Source organism: Panthera pardus, unplaced genomic scaffold, assembly GCF_024362965.1.
Source record: "Panthera pardus isolate Hobbes unplaced genomic scaffold, ASM2436296v1 HiC_scaffold_16, whole genome shotgun sequence".
In the NCBI taxonomy this organism is placed as follows: domain Eukaryota; kingdom Metazoa; phylum Chordata; class Mammalia; order Carnivora; family Felidae; genus Panthera; species Panthera pardus.
The window spans coordinates 59,534,800-59,551,736 of NW_026526721.1; the positions used below are offsets into that span (position 1 = coordinate 59,534,800).

Sequence of the window (16,937 nt, forward strand, 5' to 3'; positions counted from 1 at the left end):
GGGAGAGGCAGACTTAAAAGAGCAGAAGCGGCTTTCTAAATGTGCAGGGACACATGTCCATTGTCTGCAGTCATTGTCAGAGCATTAGCTCCCAGCTTTAGACCTACTGCCCCTCACTGTTGTTCGGTGCCTCACCCATTTCCTCCTTCTTCCATTTTTGCTTGGCCAGGTAGCCATTCTTTTTTGTGCAGTGTGATCCCTGTGAGCTCACAGAAGTTGGGGGTGGGGGGATCAAAATGCATGCACAGTTCAGTTTTTGACTCCTTATGCATACATGAGAGAATGATTTTCTGGAGTTCTGTGGGGAAAACCCCGGATGAAGGTAACCTCCATCTTTACTCCTAGGTGTTTGGGAAAAACGACCTGTGGTTCTGGATCATCTTCTCCGCAATCCATATCCTGGCATCTCTAGCCCTTAGCACCCAGATCTACTACATGGGTCGTTTCAAGATAGGTGAGTCACCTGTTGCTCTACACTAACACACTGATTAACTTACCTCAAGAAAGCATTGTCTTCGCTCACCCTAAATGGAAGTGTTGCTGGTCATCATGAACACGTGCTCTGAATTCTGGGTATTTTATAACGTCCTCTTCTGTGTAGGATTACAATGAGCTATTGCCACTGTTCTGATTCCAACTGAGAAACTAAGGTGGTCATACTCAGACCTGAAGCAGACCCCCAGCCCCAAGACCCAGTGCTTTATAACTCACAGACTTTGAAAGTGTGTTTGAAGAATGGTTGGTCAGCACTCCACTCATTCCACCTAGAGAAATAGCTTTCAGATTGTAACATTTAAAACGAGCATTTCTCTAAGTAGCCTACATGGTTATCAAGAATGAATTTTATATTGTTTTCAAATCCTGGAACTGGAGCGTTTTGAGACTTAGGAATCATAACAGGTGGGTGACCTGCTGAACTACCCCGACAATGTGAACATATCACATTAGAGCACTGCGTGCTCCATGGAACCAGCTTCTGCCCTGCTGCTGTCAGTCAGCATGCACAGGAACAGATAGATTGAAGTCATGTTAGAGCATTTAAATATCCCCAGGCCGTTTAAGGTCCAGGAAGCCACACTTAAATATTCTTTTGTATATTTCAAGAAAAATAATTGTGTATAAGCACAGGCTGAACCCTCGTATTTGCAGAGCCCAAAGCAAGAGTGTAAATAAAAGCCCACTAAAAAAAAATTTAAGTTGTAAAGCAGACTTAAAAATCTATTAAATACAGGGATAGAAGGAAGGAAGGGAGGGAGGAAGGCAGGGAAGCAGGCCAACAAACTGATAAATATATATGCCTTCATTACAACCTAGAAGGTCCAGGTTCAAATTTAAAATTGTCATTTCCTCAGAAGGACACTCCAGAACATAACTGTATCGGAGAGCTGGTCCCCAGCCCCCGCCCCTCTCTTCTTCCCATGCTGGCTCTGTCCTGCATCTTAAGGGGTCTCACAAGTATGTACATGGATATTCTTGCCCAGCACTCAGCTGGCCCTTCCTTGCCCCTAGAAGTGCCCGCTCCAGGGGTACCATCTGTCCTCAGGAAGGTAGACTAAGGAAGGGGGCTATCAGGTTCTGCGAGGGGACTCAGGTCCATCTGGGCAGGGAATTCTGGGGTCTGGGAATTCAGAATGTGGCCTAGAAGTATTCATTTGCCCGGCAGACCCCTTACTCACTAGGGAATGAGGGCCTTTAAAATACAGCCAGGTCTAAGAGTGATTCTACATAACCAAGTAACCTTCAGATTAGAAAGCTGAATAAAACAATTTCTCATTTTGGCAGCTTAGTTTTCCCCTGTGGCACAGTCAGTAGATTTGCCCGTGGCAATAACAGAGCCAATGTACCTCCAAATCGCCCAGTGGAAGCATCATTAAATGGTTGTGCAGAGCATTTGGCTTGATGCTCTGGTCATGCCCCATCCTCCAGATTCAAAGGTGAGTGAAGGCATACAAAGTCAACTTTGAAAAGGAAAATAATTTGGAGCATGGTTGTTCTGGTTGCTCCCTGAGTTGGAAAAATAAACTTGAATACAGATGTATGTAACAGTGTGACCATTAATAATACATACAGGAACTTTTAATATATCTATACCACTTTTGCCCCATACAATTTTGCAGTACCGTATTGGTTTACCTTCTGAAAAAGGAGAGATGTAATGGAGTATATTATGACCATGTAATAGTCTGTAGGGTCTCAACAGGAAAAAGATGTCACACACAAAGATGAAGGTTTTAGTCACAAAGGGACTGTTCATAAGACAAGGTCAAGGTAGAGGAGAATGAACGTGGTCATCTGGCAACCTGGGGTAAGTAGCAGAGAAACTCTCATGTCCATTAGTCCAAAGGACAGGAAGGAAGTAGTTACCAAAATGTGGAAGGAGAGGACAGGAAGGAAGTAGTTACCAAAATGTGGAAGGAGAGGAAGTCACCCTGAAAGACACGGCCAGTCTAAGGCAACCTCACAGGGAGGGCAGAAGGTGGATAAGTACCCTGAGCTCACTTTTCTTCCTGTGTCCCTCCAGTCTCCTACTGGGGCTTCCCATTGTCCAAATCCATGGAGAGTGAGCAAATCCACTTACGTGGTCCTACAGTCAGGCTCATTGGCCTGGTGCAGGACAGAGATGCAGCAAATGGGTCTGCAAGGGTAAATGGAAGACAGCCAGTGCATAGCACTACTGAGTATTTTCAATTTCTCTACCCACCTCTTCCCGAGGTGGTCACAGACTTACCAGAGTCCAAAGGAAAATGTCCTGTTCTATGGTGACAATGATTGCATCTAAATTTAGTCCAAAGGCAGGAAGCTGAGTTAGTGGACAGTGGTTCAGACAACACCAGCCTCTCCGCCTATTTCATAAGCTGCCTTTGCTTTCTGCAATGACATACCTTCTCCGTGGCCCTCAGGCCGCACCTGCAAATGAACGTGGATACAGGAAAGGCAGCAGCAATGGGGCAGAGCATCTCCTAAGGAGGACAGAAAACCATAGAGCCACTTGCCCAGATCATGACTCTGCTACCAGAGCCCAAGGAAAGGATGGCAGGGATCACTTGTGAGAGAGAATGGATTGCAAAATGCAAGTGGTGCATAAAGGAGATAGGGAGAGACAGATTCTGATTCACTCTTTGAAGAAGAGGAAACGTCTGAACGTTTGAGACAGGCAGGAAGTTTCTGTGTTCTTTATGGTGAGCAAACATTACTTTTTTTAATTGGAAAATAAAACTAAAGTCATCATTTTGAGAGAAAAATAAAATGACCAGTAGTTTACCTGTTTGGCTACCTTCTTATATCATTTTCTTTTCTCATTTATTCCCTGCTTCCCACCGATTCAGATGTGTCTGACACAGGTAATGTTCAGCCACCCTTCCCAGGGCTCTAGATTGCTTTCTTAACACAGCGACCTGTGTGACTGTCTGCCAGCCTGGCTCTCTGAACACCCCTTCCAGGTTGGGCAGGATCAGCTTATGGGGAGGGGGCCAGAGAGAGGCTCAGAGGAAAGGATACACTCCAGCCCAGCCTGCCCTGCACGTCTTCTGGACTATTGCATGGACCCATCCCATCCCCTCCCTTCCTCAGTATATCTGGTCTAGTGAAGTCTGGTGAAATTGACCCCAAGGGTAAATGTGAGGAGGAATGGCATTCACAACACAGCTGGGGTCCGCCCTGGTTGAAATGCTTGCTTTGAGCAGACCTCAGCCTTGCCTGTGATGTCTACAAGTGTAGACTGTTCACAGAAAGACAGCTCCACCTGTGACCCTCACTCTGTTCATAGAACAATTGTAACACACACATGTGCTGTGTTTCATTCTATGCTTTTGAAGGATCGCATTTAAAAATTCTTCCCGATCTTTTGCTCTCCATCGTAACTTGCATTCCTTTGATTACTGTTGCAGTACAAGTTTAGACTCTCTGAATGTGCTCCATAGACTTCAGTGTCCCTTGGCTCAATTCTTACTGACTTACAACCACATGGAGAAATACAGATTCGAATTTTTACAGGCTAAGATTTCCCATCCTCTAGAGAGAGCAGATGTTTTAAGGTACCTGGAGGGGCCCCATAACACCTCTGCTATAAAGGAAACACCTCTGCAGTAAACTGTACACAAAGGGGAACTTAGCTGATGGAGACAATAGAGGCGCTGGCCGGCCACTCAAATTATTTGTGAGCATTTGTCACATGGGTCCACCTCACTTGCCTGTTTCTGCAGTATGATGCCTGGATACAGCACACCTTACAGGACAGCACAGGCATGTACAGGCACAATTTTTTTTATTTTAATTTTTTAAATGTTTTTTCATTTTTGAGAGAAAGAGGGAGAGGGACAGAGAGAGAGGGAAACAGAGGATCCAAAGTGGGCCCTGCACTGACAGCAGCAAGCCTGACGCAGGGCTCAAACTCACAAACCGTGAGGTCATGACCTGAGCCAAATTTGGATATTTAACTGACTGAGCCACCAGGGCGCCCCACAGGCACCATTTTTTAAAGCAAACATCTGTTGCTGACCTAATAAGTACAAAGCACCATTTTTATAAGGTGAAGACGACATCATCTTGGCCCTAAAATCTTGGGCCGTATGGGAGTATTCTGTAGTATCTCTGACTAAGCCTTACTATGCAATTGTGTCATCGGCAGATTTGGGGATTTTCCGAAGGGCCGCTATGGTGTTCTACACGGACTTCGTCCAGCAGTGCAGCCGGCCTCTGTATATGGTACGTGCGTGCTCCTGTGTGCCTTGGCCTTGTCCCAGAGAGAAGGGGAACAGTATGAGGGGCAGGCTCGGGGCAGACACTCAGGTTCCCTAAATCAAGAAGGCCAGATGGCCCAGGGTGGCTGAGCTCCAAGCAGGGGGAAGAAGCATGTTCCTTACTCTTCTTCTTGGTCATAAAAAACAGACTGGGATAGATCCATTTTAATACATGAAATACTGCTAGTGTTTAAAGAAGAAATCTGTGTATACATACAAAACTACGGAACAGTGACAGTTGCTATGGGGAAGGATCAAGGCAGGGTGTCATCCAAAGAGGTATGATTATTTCACTTGTGGAAGTGCAAAGGGCACTCACTGGATAATTATACCATGACAGCAGGCATAAACCAGGCTTGTCCCAAGAAAACTGGGCATCTGTCACTCCGGTTGCTTTCATCAAGAACTGAACACTTTCAGGGGCACCTCGGTGGCTCAGTCGGCTAAGCATCCGACTTCAGCTCAGGTCATGATCTCACAGTTCACAAGTTTGAGCCCCGCATCGGGCTCTGTGCTGACAACTCAGGGCTTGGAGCCTGCTTCAGATTCTGTGTCTCCCTCTCTCTCTGCCCCTCCCCCGCTCATGCTCTGTGTCTCTCTTTCTCAAAAATAAATAAACATTAAAAACTTTTTTTAAAAAAGAACTTAACACTTGCCACACCATACACTGGTTTGATTTGTGTACATTGTTTGATTTTTACAGTAAGCAAGGATATTTTCTTCAAAATTGTGGTTATTACTGACTGGTTGAAATGCAAGTTCTAAAAATTCTCCATCACTATTTTCAGTATATCATACATTTCTACACTAGGCAGAAAGATTGGGACCCTGGTCCCAGCTATATCTTGGCTCTCTGGCCAGTGAGTGACCTTAGGAAGGCCACATACATGCTGGAAGCCATTACCCCAACCTTTCCACCATGCTGTGGTCAGAATTCCTGATACTATTTGGGCCTGACACACAGGAGTTCACGAAGTACCTGCTAATAATTTATGATCAAATAGTTTACGATCATATTGACATAAAGGAATATGAGAATGTTTTCACCCTCTAGAGCTTGGGCAGGAACTCTGTTGAGGGGACTGAGGCTGAAGGGTTTTATTTACATGAGAACTTAAAAACCCAGTAGGGCTGGGGCTCCTGGGTGGCTCAGTTGGTTAAGCGTCCGACTTTGGCTCAGGTCATGATCTCGTGGTTTGTGAGTTTGAGCCCCATGTTGGGCTCTGTGCTGATAGCTCAGAGCATGGAGCCTGCTTCAGTTTTTTATGTCTCCCTCTCTCTGCCCCTCCCTGCTTGTGCCTGTGTTCTCTCTCTCCCTCTCTCTCTCTCTAAGAATAAATAAATATTAAAAAAAAAAAAAAAAAAAAAAACAGTAGGACCTGTGAGTATTTTGAGAGTTAAGCCTGCCTTAGCTGTGAGCCATGAGGAGCAATTAATGTTTTGTTTGTTTGTTTACTCACATTATGTGATGCAGACTGTCTTTTTTTCTAGCAGACTATTTTTCTTTTATTTTTTTTAATGTTTATTTATTTTTGAGAGAAAAAGAGAGAGAGAGAGACAGTGTGTGAGCAGGGGAGGGGCAGAGAGAGAGGGAGACACAGAATCGGAAGCAGGCTCCAGGCTGTCAGCACAGAGCCCGATGCAGGGCTTGAACCCACAAACCGTGACATCGTGACCTGAGCCAAAGTCGGACGCTTACCCAACTGAGCCACCCAGGCGCCCCAGAGCTAATTTTTTTAAAGGAAGATATTTCCTCCAAGCTAGATGGATCACCCACAAAGACAGAGAATCAGCACTTTTAAATAGTCCATGAGGACATGCTAATTAAAGTACAGTCAGATGCCACCTAAAAGTTTTACATTGTATGCAAAGAAGCAGGGCCAGGTTGTGAATTAATCTCTATCAGAGGAACTTTCCTTTGAGATGGACCTCTCCTAGTTCACCCACCACCAACATCTTTAGTGTTAAGGCTGTGTGTTTAGAGACCGGGAGCCTGAGCGTTGCAGGACCTCCTTGGAGTCAGAGTAATGGAGAGGAAATGGGAGCCATACGGGTGAGGCCCGAGAGCTGCCTCGTGGCTCGCTAAGTAACGGCGCAGGGAAACAGTGCTGGATTACATTACAGCAACGGCAGAATTCTTTTCGCTACCAAGTAATCTGCACACACCACCAACTTCCTCAAGAAGTGGGGCCGGGGTGCCCAGCTACCCTACACACTGGTGGGGGAAACAGTAAGAGTCCTGCTTTACTCGCCGTGTTTTCTTTAACAGACACAAAGTCACATCCGTTCACAGACCGAGGCCTCGCCATTTGTTCCCATAGGAGATTAGTGTCCGCCTGCAGGCACAGCTCTCTTAGAACCATGGAAACTCTTTTCACCAGGCAATTGTTTCCCCATAATTGATGCTGCCCCTACAAGTAGGTCAAAAGAAAAGAGATGTGTGCAGTCTCTCATCTGATGTTTTCTTTCCAGGATAGAATGGTGTTGCTCATCGTGGGGAATCTGGTTAACTGGTCCTTGTAAGTAGTCTTAGGAAGACACGTTTTTCTCTTTATTGATGTCTGTAACACGGCGGTTTAGCTTTCCTTGGCTGTCATTTATATAAAGAAATGTGAAATTAAGGAGCGTGTAGGACTGTGCTTGCCCTAGGGACTTGGAAGAAAGGTATTTTTCCTCCACAAAGAACACACTAGGAAGCCTTGTGTACCAACGGTGGTCTCTTTTAAAGTGCTGCGTTCAGCACCTTGATGCATTGAGCTCATTTGTGCCACAAGACCAACATCAAATCTGTTATCTACATGGATAGACTATGTAGATAGTTAGATGCTAGAGATTATTCTAAAAGTTACAAACATGAAGCATAGTTTTAAAGTCTTGTAGATCTTTCCATCAAGGCTACCCAGTAGACATTTCCCTTTCTTACTAAATGTGTGTGTGTTTGCGTGTGTGCATGAGCGTGTGTGTGTACAAGTCTCTTTCCTCTTTATTTCTTGCCCTATAGTTCTCAATCTTCCTACTGCACCAATATCCCTTTTCTTCTCTTCCCTCATTATTACCTGGGCTTTTTTCCCTCCGATGGCTTCAAAATAGAACAGTACAACAGACGTATATTTTTGTTATCTGTAACTATTTTATACAACCTATTCTCAACTTTAAAATGTGAGTAAGTGAGCTGTTTCATTAGTCTCCCCCAAGTCAGTAAGTTTAGTTGCTTTTATTAGTGGTTCTTAGCTGATATGCTAAAAAGGTCAGTGACCTTTGATAGAAAGATGACTCCTGCCCCCCTTTAAGACATGAAAGGATTGAAAACAGAGGCGTACCTTCGGGTAAAGCCAGAATCGGGTTTTGAGAATTCAAATCTTACTTGGGGCATATGCTTGTGGAAGAAATTTCCCATTATGTTGTCACCCAGGGATTACCTCGGGGTAAGCACCATGCCTGTGAAGGACCCCTCCTTGATGTAGAGACACGTTGAGATGGGTGATTCTTGGCAGTGGTCACCTGTGGCACTCTTCTTGACCTCTCTTTTAGGGAGGACCCCACAGTCCTGATGACTCTGTAAGATAGGGTGCAGGGTGCTCATGGGAGAAAAGGGACCAACCCCTTGATAATGAGCAACTGATAACTATGTCCCCAGTGCTCACAAACACCTGGCGTGTCCCCACCCCTCCCATGACCAAAACCAAACCCACGATCTGCTCACAAGACAAGGTAAATGGCCTCTCTTTTCTTACACAGGCGCTCTTTGGGCAGCAAGGTCTGCAGGGATGAATGGGATGTGACAACACACTGGCACTATGGGAACCTGGTGGAGGGTTGGCTTCCTCTTTGTTTCTCCATCCTCAGTTTCCCATGGACACTACAAGACATGGAGTGACTTCATGTGAATCTTGAATGTTATTTTAAAAGAAATTTGGGGGAAAAAAGCAGTGCTAAACCCCAACCAAACTAAACTTCAATATTAATGTAAAAACCATAGGGGAGCCCGAGTGGCTCAGTTGGTTGAGCTTCCAACTCTAGATTTCAGCTCAGGTCACGATCTCATGGTCAAGGGATCAAGCCCCGAGTCCAGTTCCATGCTGGATGTGGGGCCTGCTCGGGATTCTGTCTCTCTCCCTCTCTCTCTGCCCCTCCCCCACTCATGCTCTCTCTCTCTCTCTCTCTCTCTCTCTCTCTCTCTGTCTCTCTCTCTCAAAAATAAACAAACATTTTTAAATAAATAATAAAAACCATAGACAGTTTTTTGTTGATAATGTGTGGCAAGCCAATTTCAAGATAATTCTATTTCTAGTAATCTAGTCTAATGAATTAATCTTAAATGCAAAAAAAGGGAAAAGCATAATATGTCTGAAGGTAGTGATTTATTCATTGCACTGTTCTTTGTAATGAAAAGCCGCAAGGCAAAAGGAAAACTATTTCAACTAGAGAGGAAAGAGGATTGTGGTACATCCACTTATGGGAACCTTACAATCATCAAAAATGCCAGGTCTGAAGGAGGTGTTGTAATTTACTTGCATTAGAGGTTTTTCTTTAACTCCCTTCCTCCCCAAAGTGGAGGTGAAAAAGCCAACATTGTTACAAACCCAGCTTGTTGCCTACATACTAATCCCTCCCTGCACCCAGCGCCCTCTTTGGACTGATCTATCGACCCCGGGACTTCGCTTCCTACATGCTGGGGATCTTCATCTGTAACCTGCTGCTCTACCTGGCCTTTTACATCATCATGAAGGTGAGAGTGGGCACCGGGAGCCGCCTGCCCTGGGTCCGAAAAGGCCGCGAGCTGCATCTGCTTTCCATCCACAGCTCCGCAGCTCAGAGAAGCTCCTCCCCATCCCGCTCTTCTGCATCGTGGCCACGGCTGTGGTGTGGGCCTCCGCCCTGTACTTTTTCTTCCAGAATCTCAGCAGCTGGGAGGTAAGAGGGCAGTTTTCTTTTCAGAGGAAATGTTCTCCCTCCCTCTTGCCTTTTTGATCTTCCTACTTCCCTCTCCGTGTGCTTGTTGCTGTTTGTCTTTGAAATGAAAGCTTTCTCTAAAAGGGATGGTGTTTAATGTCCACACATAAATGGCATGCTGTCGTCATTGTCAGAGTAGGCCTCGTCAAGGTGTGAGCCCTCCAAACACAGCAGATTGGATGCTCATTACGTGTTGTATTATGACTCTCTTGCCCATGGATGTTTAACGTGTGCCAAACCTTCATTACTGTATCTTCTCATAATCCTATCCATAAACAAATACCCAGCTGCAGGTGTTTATAAATCCATTGCATAGATGGGAAAACTGAGGCCTAGGAAATAAGTGATACATTGAGTAGCAGAAAGGAAGCCTTAGCTCTCCATCACAATCAATTTTAGAACATTTGTTATCACTCTAGAAAGAAAGCCTGCCCACTAGGAGTCGCTCTCCATTTCTCCCTAAACCACCAGCCACAGGCAACCACTAATCTATCTTTGGTCTCTATAGATCTGCCTGTTCTGGACATTTCATACACATGGAATCATACCATATGTGGTTTTGAAGTCTAGCTTATCCATTCATCCATGTGGTAGCGTATATTGGTACTTCATGTCTTTTTAATTGCCGAATAATTTTCCATTGTATGCATGCAGCACATTTTACCTATCATCAGTTGAGGGACATTTAGATGGTTTCCACTCTTTGGCTCTTATGAGTGTGGCTGCTGTGAACATTGTGTACAAGTTTTCGTGTGGACTAATGTTTTCTTGGAAGCTAACTTTTTGGGCCGGGCATCCAACAGCATTTTTGTAGCTTTCTGGACGCTCAGCCCTCTAAACAGCTGAACTGTAGGAGTGCTCACCCACATTCTGCCTCACCTTCCTCCAGGGAACCCCAGCCGAATCCCGGGAGAAGAACCGGGAGTGTATCCTGCTCGATTTCTTTGATGACCATGACATCTGGCACTTCCTCTCTGCCACAGCCCTGTTTTTCTCATTCTTGGTGAGTTTATAATACCTGTCTGTCAATTTCTTCTCTCTTCACATCCTGTACTTTCTTCCCCTGCGTTCCTTACTTTTTTGTATTTCTAACTTCTCTTTCTAATTCCTCATTATAATTTAATATACAAATTCTTTTATATCTTTTTTCACATTATATCCTTCAGCTAGATATTTATTTTCATTTTCCTTTTACTCTCCAATATTTCAAGATACAGTTAACAAAATGATTTTCCTTAAATGGCACAACGTTTAGACTGAATCGGTTATTAGAACTCACATGCCCAGAATCGCCCCAGGAATCACTTCTGGCACTCACTCAAATTTCAGAAACATTAGATTCTTCCTTCTTGTGCTCACATTCCTCCTCCTCTTCCAGTCTCACTGAATATCCCACAAATATTTTACAAGTTTCTGGAGCGGCTGGGGATAGCAGCCAGGTCTCTTGCTTCTAACCGGTCTGTCCCAGATCTCTCCTGTAATCCTTCCATTTCTTGTAGCCCAAACACCTTTCCAGAAGCTATGCATACTCTAACAATGGATGATCACTGCTGGCTTCCTTTCATCCTAATTTAGACTTTTCCAAATTAAAAGTCCGCTGTGCCTGTGCACAGGTAGCAAGCAACAACACTGGGAGACCTGTGCTCCCAGCACTGCTCACGGTGAGCGGGCTCTGCCGCCACACGGCCTCGAGAGTGGAGCGGGGCTGCCCCCTCGTGGCCATCTGGGGAAGTTCAACAATCTGTATAAACCTCACTCCGTGACGTGTAGTTTTGATGAACAACACCTTCATGAGAGAGACAGAGACCACAAAAGTGGAGTGAAAGTTTCCATGTGAAGAGAGTGGTGGCAGAGGGAACTGAAAATGGAGGCAGAGTATACATTGCTTGTATAGCAATACTCTATGCAACAAGATTTCCTTTCCTCTAGATCTTGGGCCACATGTCCCCTTTTAAGTAATGACTTAAGTAATGACTTCCCTGGCCACCCATCAGCACTTTTTTTCAACCTTTCCCTACCCCATACTTCCTATACTCCCTCCATAGTTTAATTTTGGTTACTATTTCATTACATATTATTATCTAGTACACTGGACTTTGTATACATCACTAACATGGCTGTATTGTTCCCATTTGCTTCATGTCTGAAGCTCTCTCAAATGTAAGCTCCAAGAAGGTAGGGAGTTTTGTTTCTGGCATCTAGAATAGCACATAATAGGCCCTTGGTACACATCGGAATTAATAGATGAACTAGGTGATCAGAATTGCCCATGTAGAGCACAGCACTGCAGACTGCCACAGAGGACAGGAAGGCGCTGTGCTGTCAACCCAGGTGAGTCTCAGAGAGGAAGTTGGGCTTACTGTGGCTGTGACCGTGAACTGCTTTCATTCCTCTGCCCCTCCCATTCCAGGTTTTGTTAACCCTGGATGATGACCTGGACGTGGTTCGGAGGGACCAGATCCCTGTCTTCTGAGCCTCCAGCACTAAGAAAGGGAGGGGGAGGAATCGATCTCGGTGCTGTTTCATGAAAATACAGGGACCGCAGCAAAGTCACCACTGCCAAAAGCTCCACTCACCTCGTCAGGTCAACTTGGTGTGCGCTCACACAGGGAGGACAGGGGCAGGACGGAGATTCAAGCCTGCAAGAAGGGAGGTGGAGGGGAAGCCACGGGTCTGAACAGAGGCAATCCCTGAAGAGTCTAGAGACACCCATCCCCTTGTGTTTGCAGCCCTGAGCTAAACGTGGACAACAAGCTGCATCCAAGTCAACTCTGTCTTGGGACCCCTCCCGCCCTCCTCTGAGACTCGCTGGCAAGGACAGAGTGATGCTGCCCTCTTCTGTCCAGCTGCCTCCAGGCCCGGAGAGGCCAGCAGCTCAGATCTCCTGCCCAGACACTTTTTAGATGGGCCCCCTTCGCACCCCCACGGTATCTGCTGCTTGACACATCCCAGAGCACCAACTCGCTTCTCCAGGGTCCAGGGGTGATACAGCTCCTCAGAGTCTGGTGGAGGGCTGAACCCACGTCCTAGGGCTTAGTAGGACCAGCTAGTCACCTCCTTGGAAGGAACGCTGTATGTGTCCCCCAGGTTCCTGACCCCATTAGAAGGGCTCTGGATTGGGCTCTGTCACGCACTCGTCCTAACAGGTAACTGTTCCCAGGACCAAGGCTTGGGTACTCACCTACTTGTTAGTGTCTTCATGCCACCGCTGTGTGTTGACCCCACAACTCAGGCTCTGCTTTCCTGGGTTAGGCCCTGGCGTTCTCTCACCAGCTCCAAAAACTCTTCTAGCAGCAGAAGGAGTGAGAGAAATGACCGACAGGGCTAAGAGACTGGTGACATCAGCCTCCAGCAAACAGACCTCACCCTAAGGAAGTGGGTGCCTAGAGCACATGCAGCAAAGCTTAAATTGCCTCCTCGAGCGTCCAATTCTAACAGCTCGATTCTGTGCCCATGTCACTTGTGGGGAATAAATAATTGTTCAAACCAGAGATGCTGCACTGGGGGTCCTCTGCCACCGACCAAGCCCCTTACCTGTCACTTGAGGCAGGTTAGGGCCTCCAGATTTTCTCTCTGAAGTTCTCTAGAAGTAACTCTCAGGATGAACACATTTTACTCATCCTCTTGAGTTGCAAAGAGCAAGCTGATTGAGGATTGCTTCTTGGTTGCACCGGATTCTCATTCTCTCGCCAGTAAGGTGCTGCAAAGCCCACTTCACTGCCACCGTCTGGCATCTCTGCCCCTGCCACGCCCCATTTGGACCAAGCACCCGTGGTACCTGGAGGAAGATGTAATCAGAAAAGAGACATATGAATGTGCACCCTATATATATTTGCCTGTGAAGTTGAAGTCACCTGTCACCTCTGCTTTCCTGATCGTTCATTAGGGAAATGGATCAGGCGTCCTTTTTGTTTAAAAAAGTATTACTGTCTCTAAAATATTTGTATAATGTTCAAAGTCACATTGCAGAAGTTTCAATAGCAAACTTTTCCAGATTTTAAAAACACAAAGATGTTTTAATGAAACTTTTTGTGATTTTCTTTTCTAAAATGTCCCCAAACTTATCATTGCTTTTCTACTATTCTTCCTTCCTTAAAAACTGTTGGCTTCCATAGGCTATATAAAGGCCACCTATAAAAATGGTTGTGATAGTCTAACATCTAAAACAAATTTCGAATCCATTTAATAATGGCTCATTTGACCTAATTCTTTTATTTTAATGCACTGATGGCTTCAATCAAAAAAAAAAAAAAAAAAGGGTGCACTAAGGAAATGTGGACAAAGTCTGTTCAAGTGGCCCTGTGGCCCAAAGTGAATAAATTGTGAGATGCGTTACCTGGTCCAGCAGCTTGTTTGGAAATGTATCTGTGGGAATGGGGAGGGGACTCTGAACTGTGTTGTGCTGCGGTGTTCTTGACCGTTTATTCCCATCATGTCTAAATTATGCTGTAAACTCACACACTGTGGTCAGTTCCCTTCTCTGCAGCAGGACTAAAAACCCAGACCAAGCCTGCTCCTACAACTATCAATTCTAAATGTAGTTGTTGCTACTTCTCTCTACAGTACGAATGTCATGGCTGGAGGACATGAGAAAGTTGTCCGACTGCATCCGTGGTTGATAGGAATGCCGGGGTGGAGGGGGGCAGCCTCCCAGCTGAATGGTCCCTTGTCCCTGTGTAGAACAATGCCCACGCAACTTTTGTCTGTGCTCGTGGACTTCGCTCTTTAAAGAGAAGGGAAGATTAATCTGAAAGCCAAGTTCAGCCAGAGGGTAACCGGAGAAAACAGCCACTGTGAAGAGGTTTTTGGCAGACGAGGCACAGAAGTAATAGGAGTAGGTCAGCTGGAGCAGGACCGAGATGTGGCAGCCAGGGGAGCAAAGCTGTGCGCATAAAAAAATGACCTCTTCACACCTCTCACGAATGCTGGAAAGGCAAGTCCACCTGTTGACGTTGGATGGTTGAGGGATTAGCCTGATTTTATTTTAGCAGCAGGAGAAGCCAGTGGAAAACCAGAGTCTATCTGGGGAAGGGACTTTCCATGACTGAAGGAGATCACCAAGCCAGCTCCTGGTGCAAAGAAAGTGGCAGCTGCTTCCTTTGTAGCTCTGAGCAGCCACCAGAATGTTCTGTGAGATCACAAAATGCCTGTGTCGGTAAATCAAATAACATCCAAAATGTTTCTCATTCTGGGAGATAGTCTCTCTGTGTAAAACTTAGGGGAAAGGGAGAAACAGAGATAAACATTATTCACAGAAGGAACAGTGGAGCCTGGAAAGATTCTTGAGTCAGATTTTCATACAAGTATGTTCACGTGCTCACTGTGTGACCTCAGGCAAGTTGCTGGAACACTCTGATCCTTGCCTAACACACCCACTTGACAGTACATTAGGGGACAAAAGTAGAGACGTGCAGAGCACCAGGAGTAGTGCCACGACAGAGAAGATTGTCACCCCGTCCCTCTTGAATCCCATGGGGGGGGGGGCAGGGCAAGAGCGGGTCTCTCCACTGGGCTGGCATCTCTCTCCTCTAGAAGCTCTCCATTGAAATCTGCTGTCCTGTTTCCTGTCCTCAGTTCCAGGAGGCCCTGAAGGGTTTGGGAGGCCTCTTCACCTTCAAAGATACTGCCCAGAGTTCTCAAACCTCCTAGTCCCAGTGTCCCCCCACCCACCCACCCCACCCTTTATGGCTGCATGTCACTGCCTCTGGCCCTTAATACTCTTACCCCAACCCAGATGAAAAATCACTACCAAATCTAGGGCCAAGTGGAAAATCTGGCTGTGTAGGTCACACCTCATTACCGCCATCTCTGCCCTGGGAATCTCAAAGAAAACCTGAATTTTCTCCCTTTCTCGAGTAGCTGTTACTACTGTGGTTCAGCAAAAGCCATGGCAAATGTTTCCCCGCCCCTCCCTACCCCCTCCCAAATGTTCTGTAGAGAAAGCCTGGATGTTCAGCCTGCATGAAGATGGGAAATAAATCTGGCTCCAGAAAGAAGCAGGGGAATGTCCCTCAGGTTTTGAAATGACTAATATCCCTGGTGAAACTAAGGAAAGGCATTGTGAGTAAAGATACAATCTGCCTCTGCCTGAAGCAATGGAAAACCCTTGATTCTGCCCGGTTTATGGTAGGTGTTTTTGTTGTTGTTTTTAATGCTGTTTGGTGGAGACAACATGTATTGTGTAACTAGGTTTTAACGTCTCCTCAATATTAAAGCACCATTGTCAAGGAGGTAAAGTGCCTGTCAAATCTTCGGCCTTAACACACATGAATTCAAAAAAAGTTTCACAGGAGTCAAAGATCAGCCTTCACCATGAGTTTCTAAAAGGCCATAGTAATAGTTTTGCTTGGATGGGACTCCTCTGTAAGAAGAGACCCCTGCTCTATGAACTCCAAGGCAGGACTTATTACACTTTTCCTTGACGTGTGGTCTGGCTATTGTCATTGAAACACAAAGAAGGCTAAGTGGTTACCATTGTTCACACAGAATTCCCCTTTACTCCCCAATCTTAGGGAAATGGACTCTGCCCTCTTCCTAAATATCCCTGGATTAGGAGATTTCATAACTTTTCCTGAACTTCAAATTTTAAAAAAATTCCTTGGCTCTATCCTACATCCTTTTCATTGCCTTAGAGTTTCTGTCATCTCAGGATTTACCCATTTCTCTGGAGATGAACAATAATTAACCACCATATTTTAACATAGAATGGCCTTGAAGTCATATCACATCTCAGTCAAGGGCTAAATAAAGTCTAGGTGTTTTATCTCTTGTTCAGCAGTATAGTTTTGATTTAGCAAATAAGAGATTGAAACAGTGAAAGATGTTCAAGTCAGGACAAGAGAAGACTGACACCCAATCGTAGTATGGCTTTCTTCTGGCCTCCTCATCTACCCTATGTTCTAACATTCTTCTTGAATTAGGACTCTAAGTCATTTAAACAGAAGAAAATCCAAAATAATTCAGAGGATGTCTCTTTTACGGGGCTATAACATTGCCATCACAGAAAAGAGCTGATTTGCACTTTATGATTTTTATTATGTCACCTATCCGAGCCTTTCACAAGGTTCAGTACCCAGTACCAGGCAGGTCCCTTCGAGGAAGAGCACAAATTCAGACCTTGTCTGAATATCAAATATCAAATACTTGAATATTTGATATTCTGAATATCAAATACTTGATATAATATCTGAATATCAAATACTTGATAAAGTAACCTACTTTTTTAGGGGATCCATTTCTCTTTTA

At 45.3% G+C, this 16,937-nt stretch overlaps 1 protein-coding gene across 5 annotated transcripts in view; it reads left to right on the plus strand.

The window, feature by feature from the left end:
* The window catches only part of SIDT1 (SID1 transmembrane family member 1), a 110,136-nt gene extending 96,102 nt beyond the window's left edge, over window positions 1-14,034 (plus strand). For 4 of the 5 annotated variants that reach the window (XM_019448399.2, XM_019448401.2, XM_019448402.2 and 1 more), the window contains 8 exons: window positions 346-454; window positions 3,327-3,341; window positions 4,628-4,704; window positions 7,212-7,258; window positions 9,363-9,468; window positions 9,543-9,653; window positions 10,582-10,695; window positions 12,103-14,034. In XM_019448399.2, the coding sequence (XP_019303944.2) occupies window positions 346-454; window positions 3,327-3,341; window positions 4,628-4,704; window positions 7,212-7,258; window positions 9,363-9,468; window positions 9,543-9,653; window positions 10,582-10,695; window positions 12,103-12,165 (642 nt within the window). In that variant the 3' untranslated portion in view covers window positions 12,166-14,034. The remainder of the gene's footprint in view (window positions 1-345; window positions 455-3,326; window positions 3,342-4,627; window positions 4,705-7,211; window positions 7,259-9,362; window positions 9,469-9,542; window positions 9,654-10,581; window positions 10,696-12,102) is intronic. The other variant, XM_019448400.2, reaches the window with a different exon arrangement.
* The last annotated feature ends 2,903 nt before the right edge of the window (window positions 14,035-16,937 follow it).